Source organism: Armigeres subalbatus, chromosome 2 (genome assembly GCF_024139115.2).
Source record: "Armigeres subalbatus isolate Guangzhou_Male chromosome 2, GZ_Asu_2, whole genome shotgun sequence".
Lineage (NCBI taxonomy): Eukaryota > Metazoa > Arthropoda > Insecta > Diptera > Culicidae > Armigeres > Armigeres subalbatus.
Window position 1 is genome coordinate 149,485,947 of NC_085140.1, and position 27,077 is coordinate 149,513,023.

A 27,077-nucleotide genomic window follows, 5' to 3' on the forward strand; every position below is an offset into this window, starting at 1 on the left:
TATGTTATTGAGTGAGTTTTATTTCACCAGGCACAACAAATATAACGTAAACTATGGACGCTTGATGAGAGAAGTCGATGCTTGGGTTTATTTTCATTGTTAGGGGTGATCGGGGCAATATGGGCCACCTAAGGAAATCGTGCCGAAAAGCGCTGAAAAGCTCAAAAAACATCATTCAAATGTAGTTGACTTATACTAGAGAATGTTCCCTTTCATATTACATCGATGAATGACGAAAAATGCGTTTGGAAATTGTTGCAATGCACTTTTGAAAATGTATTGATTTCAATGTGTGTTCCCGACTATACGGGGCAATATGAGCCACCATTTGGGGCAGTATGGGCCACCCATCCAAAACGTTTATTTAGGCTAAAAAAGTATCGTAATAAGGAAGAATATGATATTCCTACAACAGTTTGGAGTATTCCATACCAAATAAAATTAATAAATCGCTCAACAGCAGACTGAACCGATTTGTCACTCGTCACCGTTGGAACAGCCACATTTCAATTGGTCAATGGTCATTTTTTCTGTTTCGATCGCAGTAATGCGCTGTTGTAATTATTCCGTAATGAATCTTACATATATGATAATATTCTTGTATTTGACTACTGAAATTTGAGCTTTTTCGCATTTTAAGGCCTGATACCTTGATCTGTGCAGGTATGCCCATATTGCCCCATAGAGACTGGTTTTGGAAAAAAAAACAGTTTTATGATAAATTTAGATTTGTATCAATACAAACATGTGTGCACAATATTCAATTTTAATATATCTTTTGATTGTGGGCAATTTTCGACCTGTATTTTAATCAGTTTTGTGTCAAAACCTTATTTATAAACTTCAAATCTTATAATAATTTTGACTATGCAGCGAAAATTTACATTTTCAAGTGTATTTTCATGTTTGAATTGAATTTTAATGCGGTTTTCACGTTGAGGCATATGTGGAGCATCCTCTTAAAGATCATATAACTTTTACATGATAATACTTGTCAATAAGTTCAAAATGAGGGTGGCTCATATTGCCCCGTATGTTCATACTACCCCTACTACCCCTAATATGCTTATTAACTTGTAGAAAGTGTTGCAAGTCACCCCGTTTGACGGTAAGTTTTAAAATACTTAATGATAGGGACTAGTGGTACTTCTTTTCTATGTGCATTCATCTTGCTCCATCTTTTCTATGTCGGAACAATGGTGAAACTATTCATTTAGGGACATTTCTTCAACAGCACATTTAAGCTAACACATTTGAGTTTATGATTTATGTGTATTTGGACTCATTTCAAAAAGAGATTGAATTACAGAATCATAGTTTTGTCATTCACTTTTTAGTCTTGTCTTACCTTTTTTTGTTTGTTCAAGTGCTAGTTGCTTCGATTTTGCAATTTAAACTTTTTCCATTGTCTGATCTTGGGATGATTCTCAAACTCCACAATGGACAATTGTGTGAATAAGAGCTGTTGCATTCAGTGCGTTGTCCGTAAATCTTAAGGAATAACTTGCCACACGTCAAGTCAACGTTTCAAAAAAATCCGAAATGGTTTTCGGACTTTACCATCATTCGAATAATCTAGTAAGGTAGTAGTGCCTGTCTAACATACTTACAGTCATCTAGGAATCTGCTCGTCAGCGGAAGCAAGATGCTAAACAATAATCTCTCTAAGGGACTTCTGTTGGGATTTTTTTTCAAAAGAATTTTTCGATAAAGATAGTTCTTTTAGTAAGAAGTTGAATAAAAAGTCTGAGTTCTACACTTTTTTGTATTTTCTTTTGTAAAATAAATAAACTGTTTCAATACAACTGTCGCTATTTCTAATTGAAAAAAAAAACTAAATTTTCACAACAAATGAAAAAAATCAAAAAATAACAGAAGTAATATTTTTAAGGTCATCCCAAAACGAGCCCTCAATTTGTCATTATATCTACCATAGTGTTTGTTCAATGATTTTGATTAATTATTTATATGCATGTATACATAGAGACAGACATTATTTTTACTTCGTTCAGTCCATAATATGCCGGTCTACGCCAAGCAAGTTCACGCTAACCGGGGCTTTAGTTTGGTACCAACTAATTAAGTGCCTAGCATTCGAATGACTAAGTGTAGTTTCTTTTCTCCCAATGTGTTGCTCTGTACTCCCAGGATCTTGAACTCTCTATTCGCTGTCGTCGGTGTCGCCTCCGGAGCTGTCGAGATTGTAGATCCTAATCACTAATTATAATACTTTTGGCTTCACTTTTCCGCTGCCCTGAAGGAGCATCTGGGGTGGGGCGGTCGAATTTTGCATGTTGTTTATGATCTTCAGGCGTTTGTTTGATAACGACGTCAGCGAAGAGGCAGGTCGCTTCAAACTTTGGTTGCTGCAGCTGCCGCTGGTGGACTGGTGGCTAGGGGATTGCTGCTGCTGCATAGAGCTGATTAGATTCCTAAAGTATGCATTGCTCAGCAAGCATGAAGTCTTTTCGGTTGGTTTCTTAATAGAAGCCTGGGGCAGTATCAGCCGTCGCTGGCCACGGTTTATCTGGCCTAGGCGGTTACCCACTGGGGATCCCGGCAGGCCTAGGCCGCCATTAGTGTCTTTGTTTTTGCTCATTCCGGAAATAGGGGAAAGTAGGTCTCCAGATCGCGCGTTGGAGGTGTTGAAGTTGAGCCCACTTCGAGGACCTCCAATGGGCGACAGCTGGGAGTTCAGCGACTTGGCTAGGTTGTTAGATTCATTGACTAAATTCTTGCGGATGCTAAGCAGCTTCCGGTTGACGACGTACCCTCCGCCCAATTTGCGCAATTGGAAATTGTTGACGTGCAGTGGCTTAGGTAGGCTGCTGTACCACATTTTCACTCCTCGGAATTCATCGATGTGAGCGTTAGTCTGCTGCTGTTGTTGCTGACGTTCTTTTATAAACTCGCTGTCCACAGTTCGCAGTAGGTTCAGTTTAGATATATCCACCGGCGTATTTACGGTCAATATATCCAATTCTGGTTTCAACGTAACGTTTTCAATGAAATGTTGGTCAACCAACGATTGAGATATTGTGGTCAACTGATTTGGAGTCAGTATGATGGAGTCCGCTAGGTCGGCTTGAAGCTGTGGCAGAACAAGTGGATTCGCGGTCGCCGGAAGCAAATTAATCGTCGGAACTATGTCGTCTATGCTTTCAGAAAGATCTGTCTGCAACGTTTGCCCAGCCATTTGTTCTGCGTTTAGGTTTTGTGCCAACGTTTGAATCGTGTAGTTGATTTGGTCGTTGAAGTTCGTGATCAACGTATGTTCACTTAGATCCTGCCCCGTTGACGTTGTTATATATTGATTGGGATCATGTAGTTCAGTGACGTCCGCTGCCTGCACCAACGGTATTTGATTAATCAATTCAGCAGGGATAAATTGTTCTGGGTTGGCCATGCCCGTCTCCCCTGTGGCGCCACTGCCAGCCAAAATTTCTCCAGCATGCATCGTAACCGTGGTTCCACCGTTCAAGGTAGTCGTTGTATTTGTTATAGCATTTGGATCGTCGTTCCCAGCATTAACGTTGACCAGGTTGGCTCCGGAAATATTCATTGAAGATATCACAGATAGTGGAACCGTAACTGTTAGTTGTTCCTGCATTAGATTGGTAGTGAATTGCTGGATAGAGTCTTCAGGAGTTTCGTTCTCGGTGGCAGGGTGTAGGGTTCCAGAAACGGAGAGTTTCAGTAAGTTAGTGTTAGGATCCATTACTATCGTGGCATCTGAAAGAACCGTGTTAGGGTTTTCTTCCACGAAATGCTGCGCAAGAATTTCTGCTGCCGCTGGGATAGAAATTTGCTGTTGCGGTGGCTGTTGAAGTCGTTGCTGCTGCGTAACGGAACAGGCCTGTGCTGGCGCAACTGCAGCTGGTGGTGGTGCCAGAGCTGGTTGAGGCTGCATCGATACAGGTTTCTCATGATACACATTGTTTTTGGATGAATTTGAACTAGATGACCGAACTTTGTGTTTAGATCGTTCGCTTTTGCCTTCTGATGATTTTGTTGATGGTGACGACGCAATGCTACAACTACTCGTAGTTTTCAGGCTGCTTGGAGTAGATGGAGCACTTTCATTGCGTGGACTAGACTTCTCTGGAGTGTACAGTAGATGAGAGCTTTCATTTGTTACACTGAAGGTTGGATCCGTAGCGACAGTTGTTGAACGCACTTCGAAGCCCGAGGATGAGTTGCTTGATGATTCCACTTCGATAAAGTTCTGAAAAAAAAACGAATAAAGCTATCGTCATGAATCGTAAAAAGAATGTAGGAATACACCAAACAGGCACGCTAAACCCTTGAAGCCTTGTCAAAAAAAAAATTCAGATTAAAATCTGGAACATTGTTAACAAATAATTTATTAGGCGTGGCGTACTCTCTAGATAGGCATGATAACCCTTAGACAACAACATCACGTTTGTGGAAAAGCCATCAGAATCCGAAAAGGTTGGTACTTGGATTCTGAAGGCTTTTCCGCCAACGTTATCTTTAAGTGTTCTTGTTGTGCAGGGGTTATCACGCCTATGTAGAGAGTAGGGAGTTGAGGGTTCGAGTGCCTCCAAGACACGTGGATTTAGTTTCGCAAATTTCATATCATTTTGTCCATTTCGAAACAAGTGCTGTTGATATGCGCAACCAATATATTTAACAAAAAAAAAATATTTTTCGTTACGGCCGAATAGTCGAGCAATATGCAATTAATTCAGTGAACTCTCCCTTACTCGATATTGAAGGGACCATCGAGTTAGGGAAGGTATCGAGATAGGGAATACATTTATCTTCTTCTTCTTATTGGCATTACATCCCCACACTGGGACGGGGGAAGCCCATATGGCATAATGCCATTTGGCATAATGCCGTTTGGCATAAGGCCGTTTGGCATAATGCCATTTGGCATAACGATTTGAATTTCTAAAGGCCATTTGGCATAACGACCATTTGGCATAATTTGTTGGGTACCTCGAGGCCATTTGGCATAACGACCGTTTGGCATAATGACCATTTGGCATAATCCTTGATAAATGAATTAAATACAACGGGCCGTTTAGCAAAATTACCACTTGGCACAAAAAAGGTTAATCGTAGGAATATATCGACAATCGACATTGTTGTTTCATAAGGGCGAAAGTCGCGTAAACATTGACTTCTTCTGCTGATTTCAGGAAGATTAAAGACTTTTGGCGATATTTTCCACTTCTGTTTGATAGAAGGCGCGGAGCGCCACCAGTTCCAAGTGATTTTTAGCTGGGAGCGGTCCTTGTTGTTGAGAAACTTGCAGGAAAAGGCATTGTTTACGGTTGCGAGTATGTATTTACCCGGGATGAAGCAAAATAGGTAAATCCTTCTTTAAAAGTACGCATTTGCCCGGAAAATGCAAAAGAGTAGATGACTCCTACTTTAAAAGTATGCATTTGCCCGGGATGAAGCAAAAAAGATAACTCCTTCTTTAAAAGTACGCATTTGCCCGGAATAATGCAACAGAGTAGATGACTCCTTCTTTAAAAGAATGCATTTGCCCGGGATTAAGCAAAAAAGAAGATGACTCCTTCTTTAAAAGTACTCATTTGCCCAAATTAGGCAAATGAGTAGATGACTCATTTTTTTTAAAGTACGCTTTTGCCCGGAATAAGGCAAAAGAGTAGATGACTCCTTCTTTAAAAGTATGCATTTCCCCGGGATGAAGCAAAAAAGAAGATGACTCCTTCTTTCAAAGTACGCATTTGCCCGGAATGAAGCAAAAGAGTAGATGACTCCTTCTTTTAAAGTACGCATTTGCCCGGAATGAAGCAAAAGAGTAAATGACTCCTTCTTTAAAAGTACGCATTTACCCGAAATAAGGCAAAATAAATATGACTTTAAGAATTGTCACACACACACTTTCACTCCAACACTGCTCACAACATGTCGTAGAAACAAAAAATACTGCGGCGCGCTTTGTAATTTTTTCAAGCGAACAAAGATTATGGGAAAAGTACACGGTCGAACATTTTAAACGTGAAAATGTTGTGAAAACTGCCAAAGCATTATTTGATATACTCAGCTCTATTGTACACAAAGGTGATTGTAATGCCAAAGCCAAGAAGCAACTCATAAGCAGGATCATAAGCAGCACGGCGAACCACGGAACATATGCCAATTAATTAGTCTAAGTTTGAAGACTAAGGACAACACTTTGTATAACATATATCAGATTAAACTGTACTAGGCAACCGAACAATGCAACGATCATTGAATACACGACATGGACAAACGGACACAATGGACTCACGATGAGCTGGACTGGCAACGACAACAATAATGGTAATGGAAATCTAAAAATAGATTCTGTGTGGATTCTGTAGAGCAGAATACCACAGTAGATCTCGGCACAGTAGCGGTTAAGTAACACAGAGTGCCTAACAAATAAACAAAGGAATAAAAAAAAAAATTAAACTGTACTTCTTTGTATTTTTATCCCGAGCCATTTTTTAATCCCATTTTTTGTACGGCACCCGTTAGGAGAAAAAGTAAATCACTCCTTAAAATACGCATATGTCCAGAAAAAGGCAATAATACAGATGTAAATTGAGCTTCTTCCAAGAGTTTTGATAATTCTTTTAATTTTTATGCCAAATGGTCATTATGCCAAATGGTCGTTATGCCAAATGGCCCTAAAATCATTATGACTATTTTTCTTTATTATGCCAAACGGTCGTTATGCCAAATGGTCTTTATGCCAAATGGCCCCTGGCTATTCAAATCGTTATGCCAAATGGCATTATGCCAAACGGACTTATGCCAAACAGCATTATGCCAAATGGAATTATGCCATTTGGGGTAGCCCCCACTGGGACAGAGCCGCCTCGCAGCTTAGTGTTCATTAAGCACTTCCACATTTATTAACTGCGAGGTTTCTAAGCCAGTTTACCATTTTTGCATTCGTATATCATGAGGCTAACACGAAGATACTTTTATGCCCAGGGCCAGGGAAGTCGAGACAATTTTCAATCCGAAAATTGCCTAGACCGGAACCGGGAATCGAACCCAGCCATCCTCAGCATGGTCTTGCTTTGTAGCCGCGCGTCTTACCGCACGGCTAAGGATGGCTCCAGGGCGGGGGAATACATTTATATTTGGCCGAATAGTTAAAATTTGTTTCCTTATTAAGTAAAGTGAGAAGCGAAATGAATAGTAAACAGCGAGAACTGAGAAATGGTATGTTCGAAATGAATACAGAGTAGTGAGAAGAGAGTACTAAAAAAAAGTGAGTACTGAGTATAGTGAGATGTGTACAGTAGCATGTGAGTAGTAGAAAGTGAGAAATGAGAAGTGAGATGTGATATTTGCGAATTGAGAAGTAGGATGTGAGTAGTGAGAAGCAAGAAATGAGAAGTGAAAGATGATAGTTGAGAAGTAAGATGTTGAGAAGTGAGTGGAGAGATATAAGACAGAAAGAAGGAAGAAGAAGAAAGAAATTCCATTTCCTACTGCTCGTTCCTCACTTCTCACTTCTTATTACTCCCTTCTCACAACTTACTTTTCACTCCTAATTTCTCACTTTTCACTTTTTACTTCTTTATTCTCTCTTCGCACATCTTGCTTCGCACCTCCCTCTTCCAACTACTCACTTCTTACTTCCGCACTCTAACTTCTCACTATTCATTTATCACTTCTCACCTCGTACATCCCTCTTCCCACTTTGTACTCCTCATTTTAAATTTTTAACTTCTCACTTCTCACTTATATCTCACTTCTATCTTTTTCAATTCTAACTTTTAACTTCTCACTAATCCCTACTACTTCGCTCTTCGAGTTCCTCACTTTTTATTTTGTTATTTCCCACTACTCACTTCTTACTTCTCACTACTCACTTTTCACTTCTCACTTCAATTTTCTCATTTTTTATTTTCAAGCTTACACTTCTCACTTCTCATTTTTAAATTTTCACTTCTCGCTTATATATTTTTATATCTCACTTCTGACTTCTTATTTCTTACTTATCACGTTTCACTTCTCACTTCTCATTTCCCATCACTCACTTTAAATCTCTCACTTCTTACTTTTCCCTTTTCACTATTCATTTCTCACTTCTCACTTCTCATTTTACAGTTTCCCTCCTCACTTCTCACTTATAACTTCTTATAAATCTCTTCTGACGTCTCATTTATGACTTTCAACTTTTCACTTCTCACTACTCACTTCAAATTGCTCCCTTCTAATTTTTCTCATTTCTCACTTCTAACTTCTTATTTCTCACTTATCACTTCTCACATCCAACTTCTAACTAACGATATCGTGCATGTAACTGTTTCTGACAACATCGAGTTAGCGAGGTGAAAATGCATTGGAAAATTATTTCGGAATAGAGAATATCGAGTAAGGGAGATATCGACTTACGGAGAGAACGCAGTATGCTAGATACAAGGGACTTTTTGTTTCATCGATTAAGGAAAAATATCGAGTTGCAGAACATCCAGTTAGGGAAAGTTTACTGTATAATAAACCACTAGTTTATTATTGAATAATTAGGAGCATATGCTGTTACGAAATCAGAATCCTCATAACGAAGGAATATGTTATTTGCAAATTGTAAAAAAGAACAATTTGTTAAAAAAAACTGTGGTTCCACATTAATTGAAACCAAATGACAAAATTGTAAACCGTTAGCCGAATAAGATAGTCCCCATCACTTACCTCATCTTTACTTGATCCACTGGTCTTCTGGTCCGACAACAGTTTGTCAAATGCTTTGCTTCTACCCGAAACAGCGCGCCGCGACGACAGTGTGTGGGACTTGCAGTTTAGCGGACGAGTGCAGTGCCTTTTGCCGTCCACACTGGCCACCCCGCAGTGCCTATCCGGATCGTATTCCCGCCGATCATTTTTCCGATCGCTACTGGTGGAAGACTGCGTTTTGTGGCTGGCAGCCGAGAGGGAGCTGTTACTGCTGCTGCTGCTACTGCTGCTACCATTGCCACTGGTCGTACTGGACGAGGATGACGAGGAAGATGATGACGACGACGATGAGGATGATGACGACGATGAAGCGGAGGAAGCCACCTTCGAGCTGCTCCGCTTGCCTCCTTTTCCCGAAGGCGATGCGTTGATGGAGGATGGGCTATCACTGCTCACACCGGATGAGGTAGAAGTGAAGGAGGCTTTCTTATCTAAAATGCCACTACTGGCCTGGGAGATTGAACTAGAAGCAGATTCGTGTTTGTGGTAATCGCGCGAAGCGGGAACAGTGCTGCTTGAATCAGTCGGTGGGTTAGGCTCATGTGTGGACGATTTAGAATTGCTGCTGTAGCTGGAAGATTTGCCGTTGTGATGCGAGGAACTGTGAGATGAAGATACACTTTTGCCATTTTTGCTTTTTAATTTTGAGCTCGAACTACTACTTCGGATCTTGAGAGGTGTATTATCCAAATCTTCGTGCTTTGATGAGCTCCCACCAGAAGATTGGTACAGCTTATCGGTCCTACTAGAATCGTTTGAGCTGGCGGTACTGCGGGATGTTTCATGGTTATGGTGATGATCCCTACTACTGTGTAACAGCAATGCTAGATTCTTGGTCGCGTGGCTGTAATAGGAATGATGACGGTTTATCATATGCTTCTGAAGGCCCTGTGGTTTAACCACGCTGCCACAAATATCACAGATTACAGCATAGAATGGGTCGGTTTCTGGACATAATCCGTACAATCCCATGTCAGACTTATCCAAGCGCATGACGCTCCCTCTCTGCCGATTAGTGGCACTATTCCGGTGAGTATTACTACTAGCATGGGATCCTAGTGACGTAGCCGACAAATTTCGACTACTGCTTTTATGGTGGCTACCGTGCGACTTGGAGGACTTGCTGCGGTGATCTCCACTGAGTTCACTTATTGGAATGTCCTCATCATCAGCTGAAAGGCAAAAATGGAACGTTTACAAACCGCTCCACTTTGGAACTGGAACAATGCATACTTACAATCCAAACCAGTCCATTTACTAGGAATGTCGGAAAAAAGCCGCCATTTTTGACCCTTCAACTTCGCCAAACTTATACTGTCTCTGCTACTCATTTTGTTTTGAACGGGCTATTTGTGACTTTTGATAGATTGTATGTCTTAAATAAATACTTGCTCTCTATTTGCCCAACACAACAAGGGACCTGCTAACAATTATTGACGACCGTAGAGTGTTGATAACAACCGGTACCTGTAATGAAAGAAACAATACTTTTATTCTAGGGCTGTTGCAAAATTGTATTATTATTATAAATATATTTGGGTTTGGTTTGACGCTGCTTTTGATTTTGCGTATTTCTCCTTTCTTCCGGACATTTTTGAGGATGGTGTTCTCTAGGGTTGTGATGTCCTCCAATGAAAACCAGTCAAGTGGCTTCAGCGGCGATGAGGCCGATTCCACGATTGGAGACCCAAAGTCTATCTAACTGGGAGCAACTATTCGACTTGTTGATTCAGTTGTCCTCCTAGCAGTTTGCTCAATGTTAATAAAAAGACACAAATCATCATGGCATATACCATCAATTTCGAATGGCTTCGTAGTCGTACGTCACTTTTGCGTACAACCTGCACCTTGGGCTGCACCTTGATGTTTTTTAATACAATTTACTGAACATCTTCTCTTTAAATCTCTATAATATTCTTATTCTTCGATGGATATACATTCCAACGAAGGATATACATTCGGGCAGCAGGGACTATGTCCAAGGGCTTGACGATCCCTCCCCAGGCCATCTGCGAGTTGTGGGCTTGCCTAGGATATAAAAGATAATACGACTCGATATAATCGGCAAAGACCTAGGCGACGAATAAAGGATCACGATTGGAAGCTTGGAACATGGAACTCCAAGTCGCTAGGTTTCGCAGGTTGCGACAGGATGATCTACGATGAATTACATCCTCGCAACTTCGACGTCGTGGCGCTACAGCAGATTTTCTGGACAGGACAGAAAGTGTGGAAAAGCGCGCATCGATCGGCTACCTGCTACCAAAGCTGTGGCACCACCAACAAGCTGGGAACCGGCTTCATAATGCTGGGTAAGATGCGCCAACGTGTGATTGGGTGGCAGCTAATCAACGCAAGGATGTGCAAGCTGAGGATTAAAGGCCGTTTCTTCAACTATAGCATCACCAACGTGCACTGATCACACGAAGGGAGACCCTACGACGAGAAAGAAGCATTCTATGTACAGCTGGAGCAGACATACGATGGATGCCCACTTAGGGACGTCAAAATCGTCATCGGCCACATGAACGCTTAAGTAGGAAGGGAGGAAATGTACAGACCGGTCATCGGACCGGATAGTCTGCACACCGTATCGAATGATAACGGCCAACGATGCATAAACTTCGCAGCCTCCCGTGGAATGGTAGTCCGAAGCACTTTCCCCGGAAAAATATCCACAAGGCCACATGGAGATCACCTAACCAAGAAACGGAAAACCAAATCGACCACGTTCTAATCGACGGTAAATTCTTCTCCGACATGACGAACGTCCCCACTTACCGTAGTGCGAATATTGAATCCGACGGCTACCTCGTTGCAGTATGCCTGCACCCCAAAACTCTCGACGGTGTTCAACACGCGTCGAAGTCGAACGCCACGGCTTAACCTTGGGCGGCTACAAGACGGTAGACTAGCCCAAGCATACGCGCAGCAGTTGGAAGTGGCACTCCCAACGGAAGAGCAGCTACGCGCAGCGTCTCTGAAGATGGCTGGAGAGATATTCGATCCGCCATTGGTAGCACCGCAACCGCTGCACTTGGCACGGTGCCCCCGGATCAGAGAAACGACTGGTATGACGGCGAATGTGAGCAGTTAGTGGAAGAGAAGAATGCAACATGGGCGAGATTGCTGCAACACCGCACGACGGCGAACGAGGCACGATATAAACGGGCGCGGAGCAGGCAAAACTAGATTTTCCGCAAGAAAAAGCGCCAGCAGGATGATCGAGACCGTGAAGAGACGGAGACACTGTACCGCGCTAATAACACACGAAAGTTCTATGAAAATCAGCGTATAAGCCAGGGCACTAGATTAAAAACTGAGTCCGATCCCAAGACGTTGAGGGCCCAAGAAGTGTCTTTTAACCATCTTAGCTGCCACTCCCAACGATTCAACAACCATCACTCAAAATTATAAACGGAGCGTTTGGTACGAGATGCCCCCGTTCTATGGTTTAATTGTGAAATCAAGTTAAGAATTGATTCTCACAGGTATTTTCAACGCTGCCCAGTAGGCCTGGCCGCTTTTATGATTGAAATACATTCATGATGTGCTTCAAACAAAAATATAGACAAGAAAAGTGATAGATGTAGTCGAATCTATCACTTTCCAGGATTCTTCCACGAACTGGCTGTGTATGTGTAGACTAGACTAGACAAAAATAAAAATGAAACAAATCACAAGCCAACAAACGCGGACTTTCGGGTGCCATTAGTTCGCGAGTTGACCATAATTCCTGTTCATAAAAAAATAAGTTGTTTTTTAAATAGCAAACGCCAATCAAATTGAGTAAATTTTTGACGTTGGACAACGTCTTACTCGAGAGTACTGGGTGTCAAATCAGAATCTAAAATTGGGAACTGTCACGAAATCATGTTAGATTTTAAACGTTAATAGCGCACTCATCTTTCGAAGGATATTGGAGATTTATATATAAATTGAGTCAAAAACTCTCCAGCAATGTCAATTTCATTGAAACTCAGGATTATTTACGATACACTATTGAAAGTTTCAATTCTTGTCATACCCAGTAAAAATTCCAAAACCAACGAATCCCGGTCATGCATTTTTAACACGGACATCAGATCGATGTAAGTTATGGGTCTTTTGGTCCTCCGTAAAATTATCCTTGTGTATAAAACAAGCAGTGCCGTGTCATTCACTACACGCGCATCGTATCGAACGGACTGCACCGATTCGGACCAAACGAAGCATGACAGTGTGGCACCAAAGCTGACGGTGGCAAGACAGCGAAAAGACGACGAGGACGAGGAGGCGGTAGCAAAGGCGGCAAAAGCAAGATCAGAAGAGCATCGTCAACTTCGATAGCAGCCGTAGCGGAGAGCTTCCCGTCTGGCGCACTACGAAAGCCCTACGGCCCTGACGAAAGCGAGAAAACAAAATGGGGGCCGACTGATGCTTTTTTTTATTTCACCCAGCAAAGGATATAGGACGTCAATTTTAAAATGCTTATTAGAGTGTTAAAACACATTTTAGCCTAAAATTGTTCACTTTTTTGGGTTAGAAATTTAATTTACTTTTATATAGGTAACACGAAAGTTGAATTATTTTGATTTAAAAAACATGTGTAGATAAAGAGCCTAACATGTAGTTTTTCAAAATTCTAACCCTACGTATTTAAAAGTTTTCAACATAGGGTAAATCACTACTTGGGCCTATGGACCTCATTCCCGGCTCACTGCACAGAAAACTCATGATTTATACTGTTTGGTAGCCGTAGGTTTATGATTGATAATTTAAAAAAAAAGTCTCCCATTTATCGCGCACAATACTCAATATTTTTCAACCATTTATTTCACTTCCAATCGATCCAATTATAGAAAATAAAAATGAAGATTTCAAACTTTTGCTCTTCGTTGCAACACCACTGAGCCGGAGTGATTCTTTCCACTTTTACAAAACGGTATTATCAAATAAACACCTACCTGAAAATCGTCACAGTGCTCGATACAACCATTGCTTCAGGCTGTTTATCACCACACAATAATGCTGAAATCACGCACTCCAATCTTTTCTAATTGTTCGTATCACTAGATCTTATATAAACATATTAGAATACATTTAAAAATGTATCCTCAAACCGAACAAAAAATCACCTCGGCTCAAGAACTTCTAGCTGTGCAGTGCTGCCAAAAGGCCATGAGTCTTATTTTAGTATGAAGATAATCCTTCATCATTAATAGGAAAACTGTCTAAAACGTTGACGCTTTTATGTTATTTATAATTATCTTAATTTCAAAGACTAAAAACAATATTTTTTCAAGTATTTGGAAGGAATTTGGATGAGTGCATATATCTTCTCAACCAAATAAAAATTATTATGAATAATACCATCTGGCATCACGTTATCGTGGAACGTGCATATTAGGGTGGTTCAAAAAATCAATTTTACTCCACAGTGCTCATCTGATTCTTTATCATGTTCTGAGTGTCCTCTGAAAATTTGAGCTCATTTGGATTAAAACTGATTTAGCACAAGCCGTTTCAAGTTTGCATGCAAATTAGTATGGGAAAATTTATTTTTTCATTATACTGTTAATGACGCTTCTCCATTAAGCACAGGTTAAAAGAAAACCTACAAAGCTAAAAGGAATACTCAACAGCATTCACTCAGTGAAAACCGCATCTTAATCAATCGTTCCAATAATTAGTAATCGAATTTAATCTATACCGTGGTTTTCTGGCCCTAATTGCATAACTCCTCAACAGGCAACATTGCTGCTCGTGGCGCGAAAGATAGCGCACAAAAATTCAGGCTACTATGTTGCACTGCACATTTCAGTGATGCCCTCAAAGAAGTTTAACGATCATGAATAAAGATTCGCAACCTGTATTAAAATCGATTACTAATTATTGGGGCGATTAATCAACATGCAGTTTTTGTTGGGTGAAAGCTGTTGAGTATTCCTTTTAACTATGTAGGTTTTCTTTTAACCTGCGCTTAATGCGGAAGCGTCATTTACAGTATACTGGAAAAATAAATTTCCCCATACCAATTTGCATGCAAACTTGAAATCGCTTGTGCTAAATCAGTTTTAATCCAAATGAGCTCAAATTTTCAGAGGACACTCAGAACATGATAAAGAATCAGATGAGCACTGTGGAGCAAAATCGATTTTTTGAACCACCCTAGTGCATATTTTTGTTTACGTCGCATTTTCTACCGTCCTGAGAGAGAGAATGAGAGTAAGATGTTGAGAGATTGAGTAAAATATTGCATATGCCGAAGAGACGTGGGGGTATGCCAGATAAGCAATCGCCTATGACTGAAATGAGTGCTGCACCATGTTAATTTAAATCAAATAGCTTAGCTTAGACTGACTGTACATATCAATGGTTGCTACTCCGTGATTGATCAGAACTGGTGCAAATTGCACTACGATCCAAGTGAATAGTGGTTGGGATTTACCAACTATTCTCGAAGTGCACGTTTCAGCAGCTCGCAAATGTTGATCAATAACGGCGCCGGCCAAGTCCTTACAGTCAATTGGGAAAGGGAGGGAATGTGAGTGTGTGGTAATTGTTGCTACTAGAGACCGAGAATACCTCTGCATCTCCACATTTACCACGGGAAGGAAGTAGTGTTAGTTGGGTGGGGTTATCAGTAACATAGATTGGGATTCACCATGGAAAGTAATGTGACCTATGAAACTTCTACACAGCAGTATTAGCATTTCCTTAATTTGTTCAATTGTTCATTTTTCGCGAGAATAAACAATCAATCGCTCAAAGTGAGCGATTGTTCATTTGAATTTCGGATTAGGCGCCCGCGTTATCATTTTATTAACGTAAGAAAAGTAAAAAAGAAACGGAATTAAAATTGAAAATAATTGATAGTAATCGAAAGCTAATGTTATTCAGCAACCCTTATTTTATCTCTATTTGACGTTAAGTAAGAATGTAAATTTACGTTCATTTTACATGTCGTTTATTTTGCATTACTTTCGCGCGCGTGTGTGTGTCACTTGCCTTGACCAGTATACCGTAATCAGGATCTCACTGGTAATAATCCTAATATGCCGGTTGGCACTCGTGTTGGGGTTGTGCGCTTTGAGCGGCGCACGGTCGCTTCCCAGTCTACATAAAATCGCACATGGTGCAATACAAGATGCTAAATTGGAGACGATATACATACATATTGTGTGGAAAAGTACCTCTATCGCCTGCACTCCAGCATCCTACACGACACCATATACGTTCATGTGTTGACTGGGTTTGATAGGGCCTGCTTATGGACACATGCAGCTTTTTGTAGAGGTTTAACAGAGCCCACTGTCAAACCCCACCACATCCTAGGCAGGCCCCCTAACTCGCAGTGGCCATGGGGAGGGGTCGTCAAGCCCTTGGACATAGTCCCTGCTGCCCCTTAGTCGAGTCAAGTACGAGACACTGAAGACGGCCTTACTGTTGAGGTCGAAATACGTATCTGTCAAGATACAATTAAGTGGTGGAATTCAATGGGATTGTATAAACTCGTCTTATGACAGGTGAATATATCACTGTTAAAAACATTTTAAGATGTACTTCCTATACTTCACCATGTTGAAAAACAGTGATTTCACGCACACGTCCGTCGCCGCTAGATGGCAACAGCGCGGCAAAGCGAATACTAGAATTCAGACTGACGCGCGCCAGTTACCGAACAAGCTGGTCAGGCCTGAGGGAATCGAAGCCGTCGCCAAAAACATCAGCCCCAGCTGAACACGAATGACGACGAAAGGTACACAAAACCGGTTCTTCTCAGGACCACAACCACACTCGCAAAAGGAAGGATAATCACATTCGCAGAAGAAAGGATTTTCACATTCGCACCACAAGACAGAGATGATAGGCGGACATTATAGTAATTTGTGTGATAATGATTTGCAGGGTTGCCGCGGAGATCCTGAAATATTTTCTGCGCTAAATCCGCGCCATTTCCGCGTGACATTAAATCTATTCCGCGCCAAATCCGTGCGATTTTGAACTAAACTTTATGCAAAGACTCGTAAAATATCTTTTTTTTTTACTTTGGACAACGTCTTACCCGAAGGGTGTTTTTCCGTTTCATTTTCTCCGGGTATAAAAAGGCCCATGAATCGTGCTTGCGCGCCAATTCTGTACGATGACCCACGGTGAGTGGTCACGAAGAGAAAATAAACGGAGAGAGGGAAACGGTGGCATTGATCCTAGCATCGAAGGCGGTGGTTTCTGCATCTGTAGCGGTTAAGCGCCAAACTATCGAGTGGCTATCGTCGGCGTCAGCGGCACTGCAGCGAAATTTTCTGGCATGGTTCTGGATGTGGTTTTGTTGCAGGACCAATAAATTGGTTCTTTTCAGGACCACCATTTTATACAAGGAAAGGTTGTTGTGTGAAAAATTTTGGTTAAAGTGCAAATTAAACGCTTTGCGACGCAAGAAAGTTGTCGAAGCGAACACACTCAGTTTTTATTTCTACAGCTCGGCAAAATCCGCACAGCAAAATGAGGCTTGTTAGCTGGGTTTCGGCAAATTATTTGCTGATTTTCAGCAACTTTGACAGATATCTCGGCGAAAAACATGTTTACTGGGGCTCGGCTGTGCGAATCTCGGTAAAAGTTGAACAAATTGCTGAGATCCCGGTAAAAAAATTAAGTTTGAAGGTTTAGCCGAGACGAATTTTGTTTAAAGTCGCTTGGAAGCAGAAGAACGTTACCGCTGGTAATAAAATCACGACCTACGTCAGAAGGACAAGCTACAGAAATGTATTCGCATGGATGGAAATAAAACCTGTGATTCGAGTGATGATGGTCGGCAATAATTCTTTTTACTAGAATAGGCTCTTTTCAATTAATTCGAACAATGAATAATAAAAATCAAGTCGGTAACATACCTTACGTTGTCCAACATTTACCTTGCGGTCGTGTCTTGTACACAACCCTTCTAATTTTTCAATACAATTTACTGAACGTCTTCTCTTCAAACTCGTTTTTTTTTTAAATATTCTTATTCTTCAATGGATATACATTCCAACTGGAACTTGGCTGCTTTTCATGTTTTGTTCCGTTATTGTCAGTTGATTTTTTTGTTGATCGAACTTTATAAAGTTCGGCACAAGATACATTGATTTACAAAAAATGTTCAGGTCAGATTTGATCATAATTAATTATAGTTAAACTTGGCAAATAATAAAAAACTGGCCAAAACGTAACTTCGTCTGAAGCGTAAATTCTTTTGGAAATTCCAGAGGAATATTTTCTGAAAGTTTCTCTAAGAGTTCATACTTTTTTCGGATTTTAAATGCTGCAAAAATTCTCTTAATGTTGTTGAAATTTATTTACAAGGAATTTATAAAAGGATCCTCGTAGAATTCTTGTGAAAAAATTCTTTAGGTAGTTTCTTGGTTTTCTGCTGATAATCCTGTAAAAAAATTCGGAGTTATTCAAAAATATCGCAAAAAAAACCTTCAGAAATAACTTTTGAGAATCATCTTTAAATTCTTGAACGACGGAAGCACTTATTAAAATGAGGATCTGCGTCAAATCAAAAAAACTATTTGTGTTTCCAATTGTTGTATAAACCCTTATTCGTTCTAGATGAAAGTTATGAAAGCCATATAAAATGTTCCAACCCTAAGAAGAATTCCTGCCAAAAAATTTAAAAAATGATATGATATAAGTGAATCATCGTAAAAGAAATAAACAATCAGAAACTGACAAATATCTCGGCATTACAAAGAAATTGACAATGTAAAAATGGGTGTTCCTGTCCTTCAATAGACATGTTTTGTGATGTTTCAGAAAGGATTTTTTTTTTTTACTGATTTTATTTGCTAATTATCTAATACATGCATTCATCTCTTAGACTAGGTGTTCCGTGTTTTCTTAACACTATCATCCTTATTTGCTATGTTAAATTTTTAGTTATTATTAATACATTTCAATTGCCTCTGGCACTTAGAATTTTTCCTCTGGTTGAATTGAACCATGTAGGAATTACAATGTTTTCAACTTAAACTAATCTTAATCTATTTTATATTAAGGGTACAAGGAGTTAATCGTTGCAATAGAAGATTGCAACGATTTTTGTCTAAAATTGGAAATTATTTTGTTGGACATTTGTTGCAATGTCTCAATATTAGAAATTCTATGAAGTTCATTGGTACTATACCACGGAGGCAACTTCAGAATCATTTTCAGAATTTTATTTTGAATCCTCTGAAGTGCCTTCTTTCTGGTATTGCAGCAACTAGTCCATATTGGCACAGCATACAACATGGCAGGTCTAAAAATTTGTTTGTAAATCAAAAGTTTGTTCTTAAGACAAAATTTTGATTTTCTGTTTATAAGTAGATATCCACTTAATATATTTGTTACATTTGGCTTGAAGGCCTTCAATGTGATTTTTAAAAGTTAATTTTTGATCTAGCAGAAGTCCTAAATAATTAGCTTCGCTAGACCAATTAATTGGAACCCCATTCATAGTGACAATATGTCTGCTAGAAGGTTTCAAATAAGAAGCTCTCGGCTTATGTGGGAAAATTATAAGTTGAGTTTTGGAATCATTCGGGGAAATTTTCCATTTTTGCAAGTAAGTGGAGAAAATATCCAAACTTTTTTGCAATCTACTACAAATGACACGAAGGCTACGCCCTTTGGCTGAGAGACCTGTGTCATCTGCAAACAAAGATTTTTGACACCCTGGTGGTAAATCAGGTAAGTCAGAAGTAAAAATGTTATACAAAATGGGCCCCAGTATGCTGCCTTGGGGAACACCAGCTCTTACAGGTAATTATCAGATTTAGAATAAAGGATTAAAAATAGCAACAAGTGGCGTCCCTCTCCTCATAACAATTGTTTGAAGAATGCTTAAGAGTATAATACATGCCATTCAGTCAGGGCTTGGACATATCCGAAAAATAATGTTAATAGCCTTCAAACGTTTTGTTCTCAACAACATTTGATAATGCAAATAAAGCCCATCATGAAAGAAATAACACTCCTTTTCAAACAAACGTCTTTAGATCTAGCATTTTATTTATTCGAAAATCGCGAAATCTAAGTAGTGGCAAAAACTCTGGATTTGTGACACCAAGTTCAGCGGAGGAGTTTAGTGTCGTTCAAACGAAATTCCTTCAAGCATCCTCTATTGATTCTGTTTTTGGTTTTGTTGCTGTTAGTGTTTTATATAAACAACCACAATCTTCTTTTTCTTATATACATAAAAATGAATTTCTGTCTATCTGAACTTTATAGACTCCGAAACTACTGAACCGATCAGCGTGAAAATTTGTATGCAGAGGTTTTTGAGACCAGGGAAGGTTCTTAAAATGTTTCGAGACCCCTCCCTCCTTTGGAAAGGGGGCTCCCATACAAATGAAACAGAAATTTCTGCATAACTCGAGAACTAAGCAGAGAATAAACCAATTCTAGCCGAAACGAAGTTCGTCGGGTCTGCTAGTTTTATATAAAAGAATATTGAGCAGAGGAAGACGCTGCAAAAATTAATTTGCATGGTTGGCATGATTCATCAGTAGCAGTTAAGTGAAATTCTATTTTAAGATTCTAAAGGTTCCCCCAAACACACGCGACGCGACAGTCGCAACGCGATTCTATCGCTTGGCGACAGCGATTTTGTCGCCGTTGGTATGGAAGCGTAAATAGAACATTGCCTGCAGCGACTCAACGATGGAATCGCGGCGACTAGTTGTCGCCGTCGCGGCGATGAAATCACTTAGGTTTGGGGGAGCCTTAATTCGGTTTTGTTGCTGTTCGTTATTGGAAAGAATCGGTTTTGTCAAGACCATTTCTCAAAAGAAATCCGATCCGAGAAGAAATTTCTTTCAAGTACAAAACACAATCGCAGAGACGGCAGAAAGATCTATCGTAACGATTGCTCTACGGTGTCCAATCGGCTACCTTGTGGTCGTGTTTTATGCACAACCCCACTATTTTTTTTAAGAAGATGTCATCTAGGAGAACGGTTTGGCACTTCATCTCATAGCTCCCATTTCCATCCCATCAAAAATAAAGCAATGAAAAGGAATTTGATTTGTTTTTTATTTTAGTGATTTTTTCTGCAGTGAGCACGCATGTTAGCAAAAAGAAACGACAAGATTGGTGCATCATTTCTTTGTTTTACGATGGTATGAATATATGTTCAGTGAGATGGAAAATGGAACAGTTCTCCTATTATATTTTAAATGATTTTTTTTGTTAGGCCTTTACTAAAATTTATTTTAAATTATGTCCTACTGATCTCCAAAGGGTCAAGGAGAGGGGGGGGGGGGATAATAAAAAATAAATATTAAAATGAAAAAAATAAAAAACTCCTCGGATTTGAGAATGTTTTGAAAATTCTCAAAATTATCCGATTTGTTTTTGTTGCCCCCTCAAAATATTATTTTTGAGCAAAAAAATCCAAGGGGGGGGAGACATAATTGTTTTTTAATATTTGTATTTGGCCTTATGACCTTACGCTTATAAGACCGGTAGTTCTCTACGGACACGAGACCTGGACGATGCTCGTGGAGGACCAACGCGCACTGGGAGTTTTCGAAAGGAAAGGGCTGCGTACCATCTATGGTGGGGTGCAGATGGCGGACGGTACGTGGAGGAGGCGAATGAACCACGAGTTGCATCAGCTGTTGGGAGAACCATCCATCGTTCACACCGCGAAAATCGGAAGACTTCGGTGGGCCGGGCACGTAGCCAGAATGTCGGACAGTAATCCGGTGAAAATGGTTCTCGACAACGATCCGACGGGAACAAGAAGGCGAGGTGCACAGCGGGCAAGGTGGATCGATCAGGTGGAGGACGACTTGCGGACCCTCCGCAGACTGCGTGGTTGGCGAAGTGCAGCCATGGACCGAGCTGAATGGAGAAGTCTTTTATGTGCAGCACAGGCCACTCCGGCCTTACTCTGATGATAAATAAATAAATAAAAATTTGGCCTTATGAAAAATTCTTCTTTTTCAATTGTAATTTTTATGATCAAATTTGCAATTTTTTTGTTATTTTTTTTTTTAATTTTTCTTATGTATATCTATGTTTATACAATTTTGCATTATTCAGGGAAATTTTATAATTATTTACTTCTGCCCTGATTCCTTTATTGGAAATTTCTCATTTTTATAGTAAAAAGTAAAAAAAGCTGAAATTGATGTTACAACACACATTACAACATTACAACATTACAACAAACATGTATAAAAAATGTGAAACCACTTTTTTGTACTTTCAGATTTTCTCACAACAGGTTGCATTCGACGCGAATCCCGGATTTGTTGACATTATTTTTTATCGAAGGAAAAAAAATTCAAAATTGAAAAACTATAATTTTTAAAGAAATTGCTGCAATAAATGCAAATGCAGTGTCGACCCGATTTTATCAGGTTTTCGATACGATTTTGTAACTCCAAAAATTTTGAAAATTTTAGTCCTTCTTTTTATTATTGCAGATAATACCGCAAAATAACAATGATTTTCATGAAATAACTTTCACCGTCTGTGGTTTATTATGTATAATTTATGAGTACCTGTAAAGAATTTTGAAAGCCTGTTCGACAAGAAAATAACGGGTTTCGTTCACGTATTTTGCCTGCCCAAGACATAAACTAATCCATATTTGTGAAACAAATTGTGAAATTGGAATTTTTTTTTTTCGATTTTGTCACATTTCCATTTGCTATTTCCTCATAACAAAACTCACCAGAGGGGTGATAAAATCGGAATATTACTGTAAATGTGAATTAATTACATTTTATAATTCGCAAGAAAGGCACCACCATCGCTAGGTGGATTAATCTGGGGCTTTTTTTTTTTACTTAAAACGATCATGAGAGAAGCATCCCTCATTTCATCGTCTCATTCGAAAACAAATTTCAAAACAAACTTATATAAGCAAGTAAAAGGGAAGATCCATTTATTACGTAACACAAAAATTGGTTATTTGAAACTCCCCACCCCCCTATGTTACACTTTTTGTATGGATTGTCACACCTTTGAGCAACTCCCCCTCTAAGCGTTACGTAGTTTATGGATGCTCCCTAAACTAAATTTGTTATTGCTAATGTTAATTATTGTTTGCCTTTTCTAATGGACGAAAAAGACCATAAAAAGGTTTCATAAAAAAGGGTGAAGGAGAAAGGGTGAGTTAATAGAGTCCATTATTATTAAAGTAATTAATGAATCGTCCTTAGGTGAGCAATTGAACGTATTCCGGTAGCAAAGAGTCAATTTATTCACATATCATGAAATATTCCAAAGTAAGCCTACACCATGTTTAACAAATTACACAAATACAGCGCAGTCTTCCCTCATGGCATTATATGTAGGTTAACGAACTGATATCAAAGATAAATCTTAATTTATTTTATACAGAATGTAAAAATATATGCAGTTGCGGGGTTGGCTGGCAGACGACACTAATCAGTCCACCTCAATTATGAACACATGACACAGTAACACAGCACGAGAAGAATGCCATTCTGTCCCACGTGTTACAAAACTCCACCCATTGACAGTGATGATGATACGCAGCGAAATAAATGACGTACAATGTATGACATATCAAATGACTAACGTTATGTTGCACAAAAAAGAACGATAACAACAATAATTGCTTTATTGAGGTATTAAGTACGCCTCAAGATTAACATTTAAGAAGAACTTCAAGCTTAAAAAAAATAATGAAAAGTAAATTTCACCACCAAATTTGAAAAAGCAATAAACAGCAAAGGGTTCTTCCACAAATTACGTAACGCTAAATATTGATGATTTTGTACCTCCACGTAACACTTATTATATGGGAGGTTCATTTTTTTATGGATCGTAACGCTCGGCCTGACCTTCTCCCTCCCCTACAGCGTTACGTAATTTGTGAAATGCCCCAAATAGAATTACACGACAATTCGATTTTTGACATTGAAGCTTTTCCAAATGTTGGTCTTTATTGAATGCGACGAAACTCCAAAGTCCGGTACTGCTGAAGCGTATGCTCTGTTTTTTTTTCTTATCACTATTTACTACCGATTCCTCAATCATCTACTGTCGATCATGCACTGCTCTGATGATGAGACTGGTCGCCATGAATCCTTTACGGTTTATTCATTCATATTGTGTTTTCACGACCTATGAAAGCAGATGTATCACACGGGTGTCGTCATATTGTTCCGCTCTCCAATCACTTCTAGGAACTTTATCATGCAAGAAGAGCGAATCATTTTATGACTTTTCTTTTCAAGGCACCGACCGTGCTCATAATTTGTAATAAAATAAAAATCATGTCAACTCTTCACTGCTGCGCCGATGTTGAATGATTGTCATTCTTTACAGATACTAATTGAATTACTGACGAGCGAGTGTGAAAAATCAATGGAGTGTAAGATAGAGGGCATTCACTTGGCTCATATGGAAAATCTGTATTCGACGGGATGCACAACTCGGCTTAGCTTAGCTCCACTTGTCACCAGGAATTCGGATGAAGTTCAACACAGTCACCTCCACATTTCAAGGTTCTTGCGAAATGCTTAGCCATTACGATTTTCCATCTTAATATTATAACTGCACAACAGTCCGACGGACGAGAAGCAGCTGCTACTGTCATCCCCGAGGGTGCACAAACCCTGCTCGTATACAGTCTGCGCTAGGTCCAGAAATGGAAGGTAAAACGAACGAACTAGAACTGACCTGCTGACAACTGGCTGTGCTTTTAATGCTCCCAACCGATGGCGACTTCCATCGGAAGGATTAGGCAATTAGTTACCTGCCAGCCACACTGCTGTTCTATATTGGGTTCACTTTAAATTTTCAGGGAAAAACTTTCCTTGGCACTTGCAGCTTTTGTCGATTTGTTCGTACCCCTACGGTCTGTGAGGGAGAGCTGGCCAAGCGAGATCCAACCCCTTGCACTACTACTTCGTCGTGGTGAAGGCAGCAGTGTTACCGGATCGAATAAGCAGGAATAATGGTCGGGGTTCTGCAAAACAGGACCAAACGCCTTTTTGAATGACTAGTGTTATTTGGCTCGTAGAATGTAAAGAGAAATTAATTTCTATCAATCCATGCGTACACTTGTTGTAGGATATATTCAGTTATGCGGTTATGGGATGTCCGGAACGATTTGTTATTGTAATTGTTATTTATTTGTATACGATAACAATACCCTGTTGGTTACATTTGTATCCTTTAGTCAGGTCAAGGAAATTAATTGGATCTGATACACGTATATTAGGGCAAAAACAAGTATTTTTATTGGCGCTTTTTTTTTGTGGCTATATTTTTACGTGAAAATAAAATTATGAGCCTAACAAAAAACTATCAAATTAATACACCTAGTAGTAATATGTCATACCTTTTCAGCATTTACCCAGGGGCGCCGCATACACCGCCCTTGGAACCAATAAAGCATTGCGCTAGAGAGCTAACTCTGTAAAGTGTTTATTTACAAAACAAACTATGTTTTTTTCTCAAAATTCCAAAACTCAAAATTACATATTTTATTTTTCAGAAATTGTTGCAATACATTCAAATGATTCAAAAAAGCGGAGGTAATAATAATTAAATACTTTAGTCAAAAGAAAATATATTAAAGGCGTTTGTGTGTAAACTATTTTTACAGTGTATTGGGTTTGCCAGCGACAGGTAGATAAATAAAAAAGGTAACAGACCTGAAAGTGTAACTGGCTATTTTCGACAAGTGTGTGTCTATTGTTTCCAAGAAACAGCACTACCAAGTTTGGAAACTATCCAATTAATTGGGTTTAGTGAATTAAATTTGGTTTATAAAAATCTGAGAATAAAAATGTATCCTATATGAGTCCAGCTATCCTAATTACTATACTGTTTTCCAGGCGTCATTATTGTTCTTACCTTACAAAATGGCAACACTGGTCCGGTCCAGCCGAGCACTCACACCGTTATGATACCGCTATCAATGACTGGTGGTGTGTCCGGATCAATGAATGAAAGTATGGGTGCGAGCGTACTACCGTGCGAGCAATCCTTCGTGAGAGACAACCGTGTCGTAAACCGCTAGTCGGTTTGTTTTGATTTCGCTCCCTTTCTGGTGCTCTGCCCTCGCCGTGTTCGCTCTCGTTCTTGTTTGACGTTTCTCCTTGTTCTTCACCAAAAAAAAAAACTTCAGCTGTGTTTTTGAGACATGTTCTCTCTTTGTCTTTCTTGCGATTGGTATCTGCTTTTGCGACCTCGCACTGACTCTTTCTCACACGTTTTCCTTTCGGCACGAGGACAACCGCTTGCTACGTTCACGTCAGAGAGAAACACAACCACGACTGAATGAATATGGATCCGAATCGCGTGTCTTGCTAGTTGCTGATGATGAATGTGATCCTCGAGATCTGCGTTTTACCTTTGTTTAGGCCATATTGGGGACCGCGTAACTGTTGTGGGGGCTTACGTTTTTTGGACGAGATAACGTAAAACGATCAAGAGCCACTCGAACAGCCCAAAATTGTTCACGATTTCGAGGACACAAAAAAGCCACCTCGCACACGCGACTCGAAAACAAATCCGAACTGCGTGAAGGTGAAAAACTTTGCTTGAGGGGTCCACCGATGCAGAAGATAGGTTTAGGGGTAGCTGAAGCTGCATCTCATTTCCCAAATAGACATTTCTCTCCAAAAAGTTTTATTCGCTCACTCGATTCTTTAACTTTTTTAGGGTCAAATTTCAAAAAGATCAAAAGTATGAGTTCTTTGAAAATCTTTACCTTACATAAGTCAAAGATTTGACTGGGACAATAGAACGAGATTAAAAATTTGGGGAAAGGTACAGTGACTATAATAACAGTGCCGTCAAGTGTCAGAATTGGAACAGAATCGTCTGTCAGTTTCATACAAATGCGCGTTCCAAACGAGCAGGAGACCTGTCAAACGTGGCACATAACGTTACTCTTCTTATAGGACTCTAGGGAAAGGTATACCTATAGGCCAACATGCGAGAAGTTTCGAAGGAACTGCACGGATACAAATTTCATCCATTTGCTTCAAAAATATAGGGTAAAATGCCCAATAGTGGACCCCCTAGTGGCGAAATTTTGCCTGTCATAAGGAGTAGAAATTTTCAAAATATTAATATTGCATGATATCTTATATGAAGCTCTGCATCTCCTCTTTACGATACATACATAAAACACACAAATACTCGACGTTATTCGTTGAAATTAACATTTTAAAGTCTGACTGAATTCGCCCTATAGTAGACCCCCTGGGGGTCCATAATAGGAAATTGCTTCCCTATAGTCGACACTTCATTTGATTTTTATGTTCCGTTTCGGGACGTTCTTCTTTCCTATTATGGACCCCCAAAATATTCCTATAATGGACACTGTCGTGTTTATTTTTTATAGAATTGTA

At 39.7% G+C, this 27,077-nt stretch overlaps 1 protein-coding gene across 4 annotated transcripts; it reads right to left on the reverse strand.

The window, feature by feature from the left end:
- Window positions 1-1,252: 1,252 nt before the first annotated feature.
- LOC134210997 (uncharacterized) lies at window positions 1,253-26,238 on the reverse strand. 4 transcript variants are annotated; one of them, XM_062687503.1, is made up of 5 exons: window positions 26,072-26,238; window positions 25,573-25,961; window positions 9,959-10,188; window positions 8,680-9,893; window positions 1,253-4,225 (listed from the first exon to the last, which is right to left on the reverse strand). In XM_062687503.1, exons 3-5 carry the CDS (start codon window positions 10,050-10,052, stop codon window positions 2,222-2,224), a joined length of 3,312 nt encoding a protein of 1,103 aa, XP_062543487.1. In that variant the 5' UTR covers window positions 10,053-10,188; window positions 25,573-25,961; window positions 26,072-26,238; the 3' UTR covers window positions 1,253-2,221. The 4 variants fall into 4 exon arrangements, with proteins under 4 accessions (XP_062543487.1, XP_062543486.1, XP_062543485.1 ...); XM_062687502.1 differs by adding an exon at window positions 24,467-24,679 and having other exon boundaries at window positions 25,573-26,238; XM_062687501.1 differs by adding an exon at window positions 24,391-24,679 and having other exon boundaries at window positions 25,573-26,238.
- Window positions 26,239-27,077: the final 839 nt, after the last annotated feature.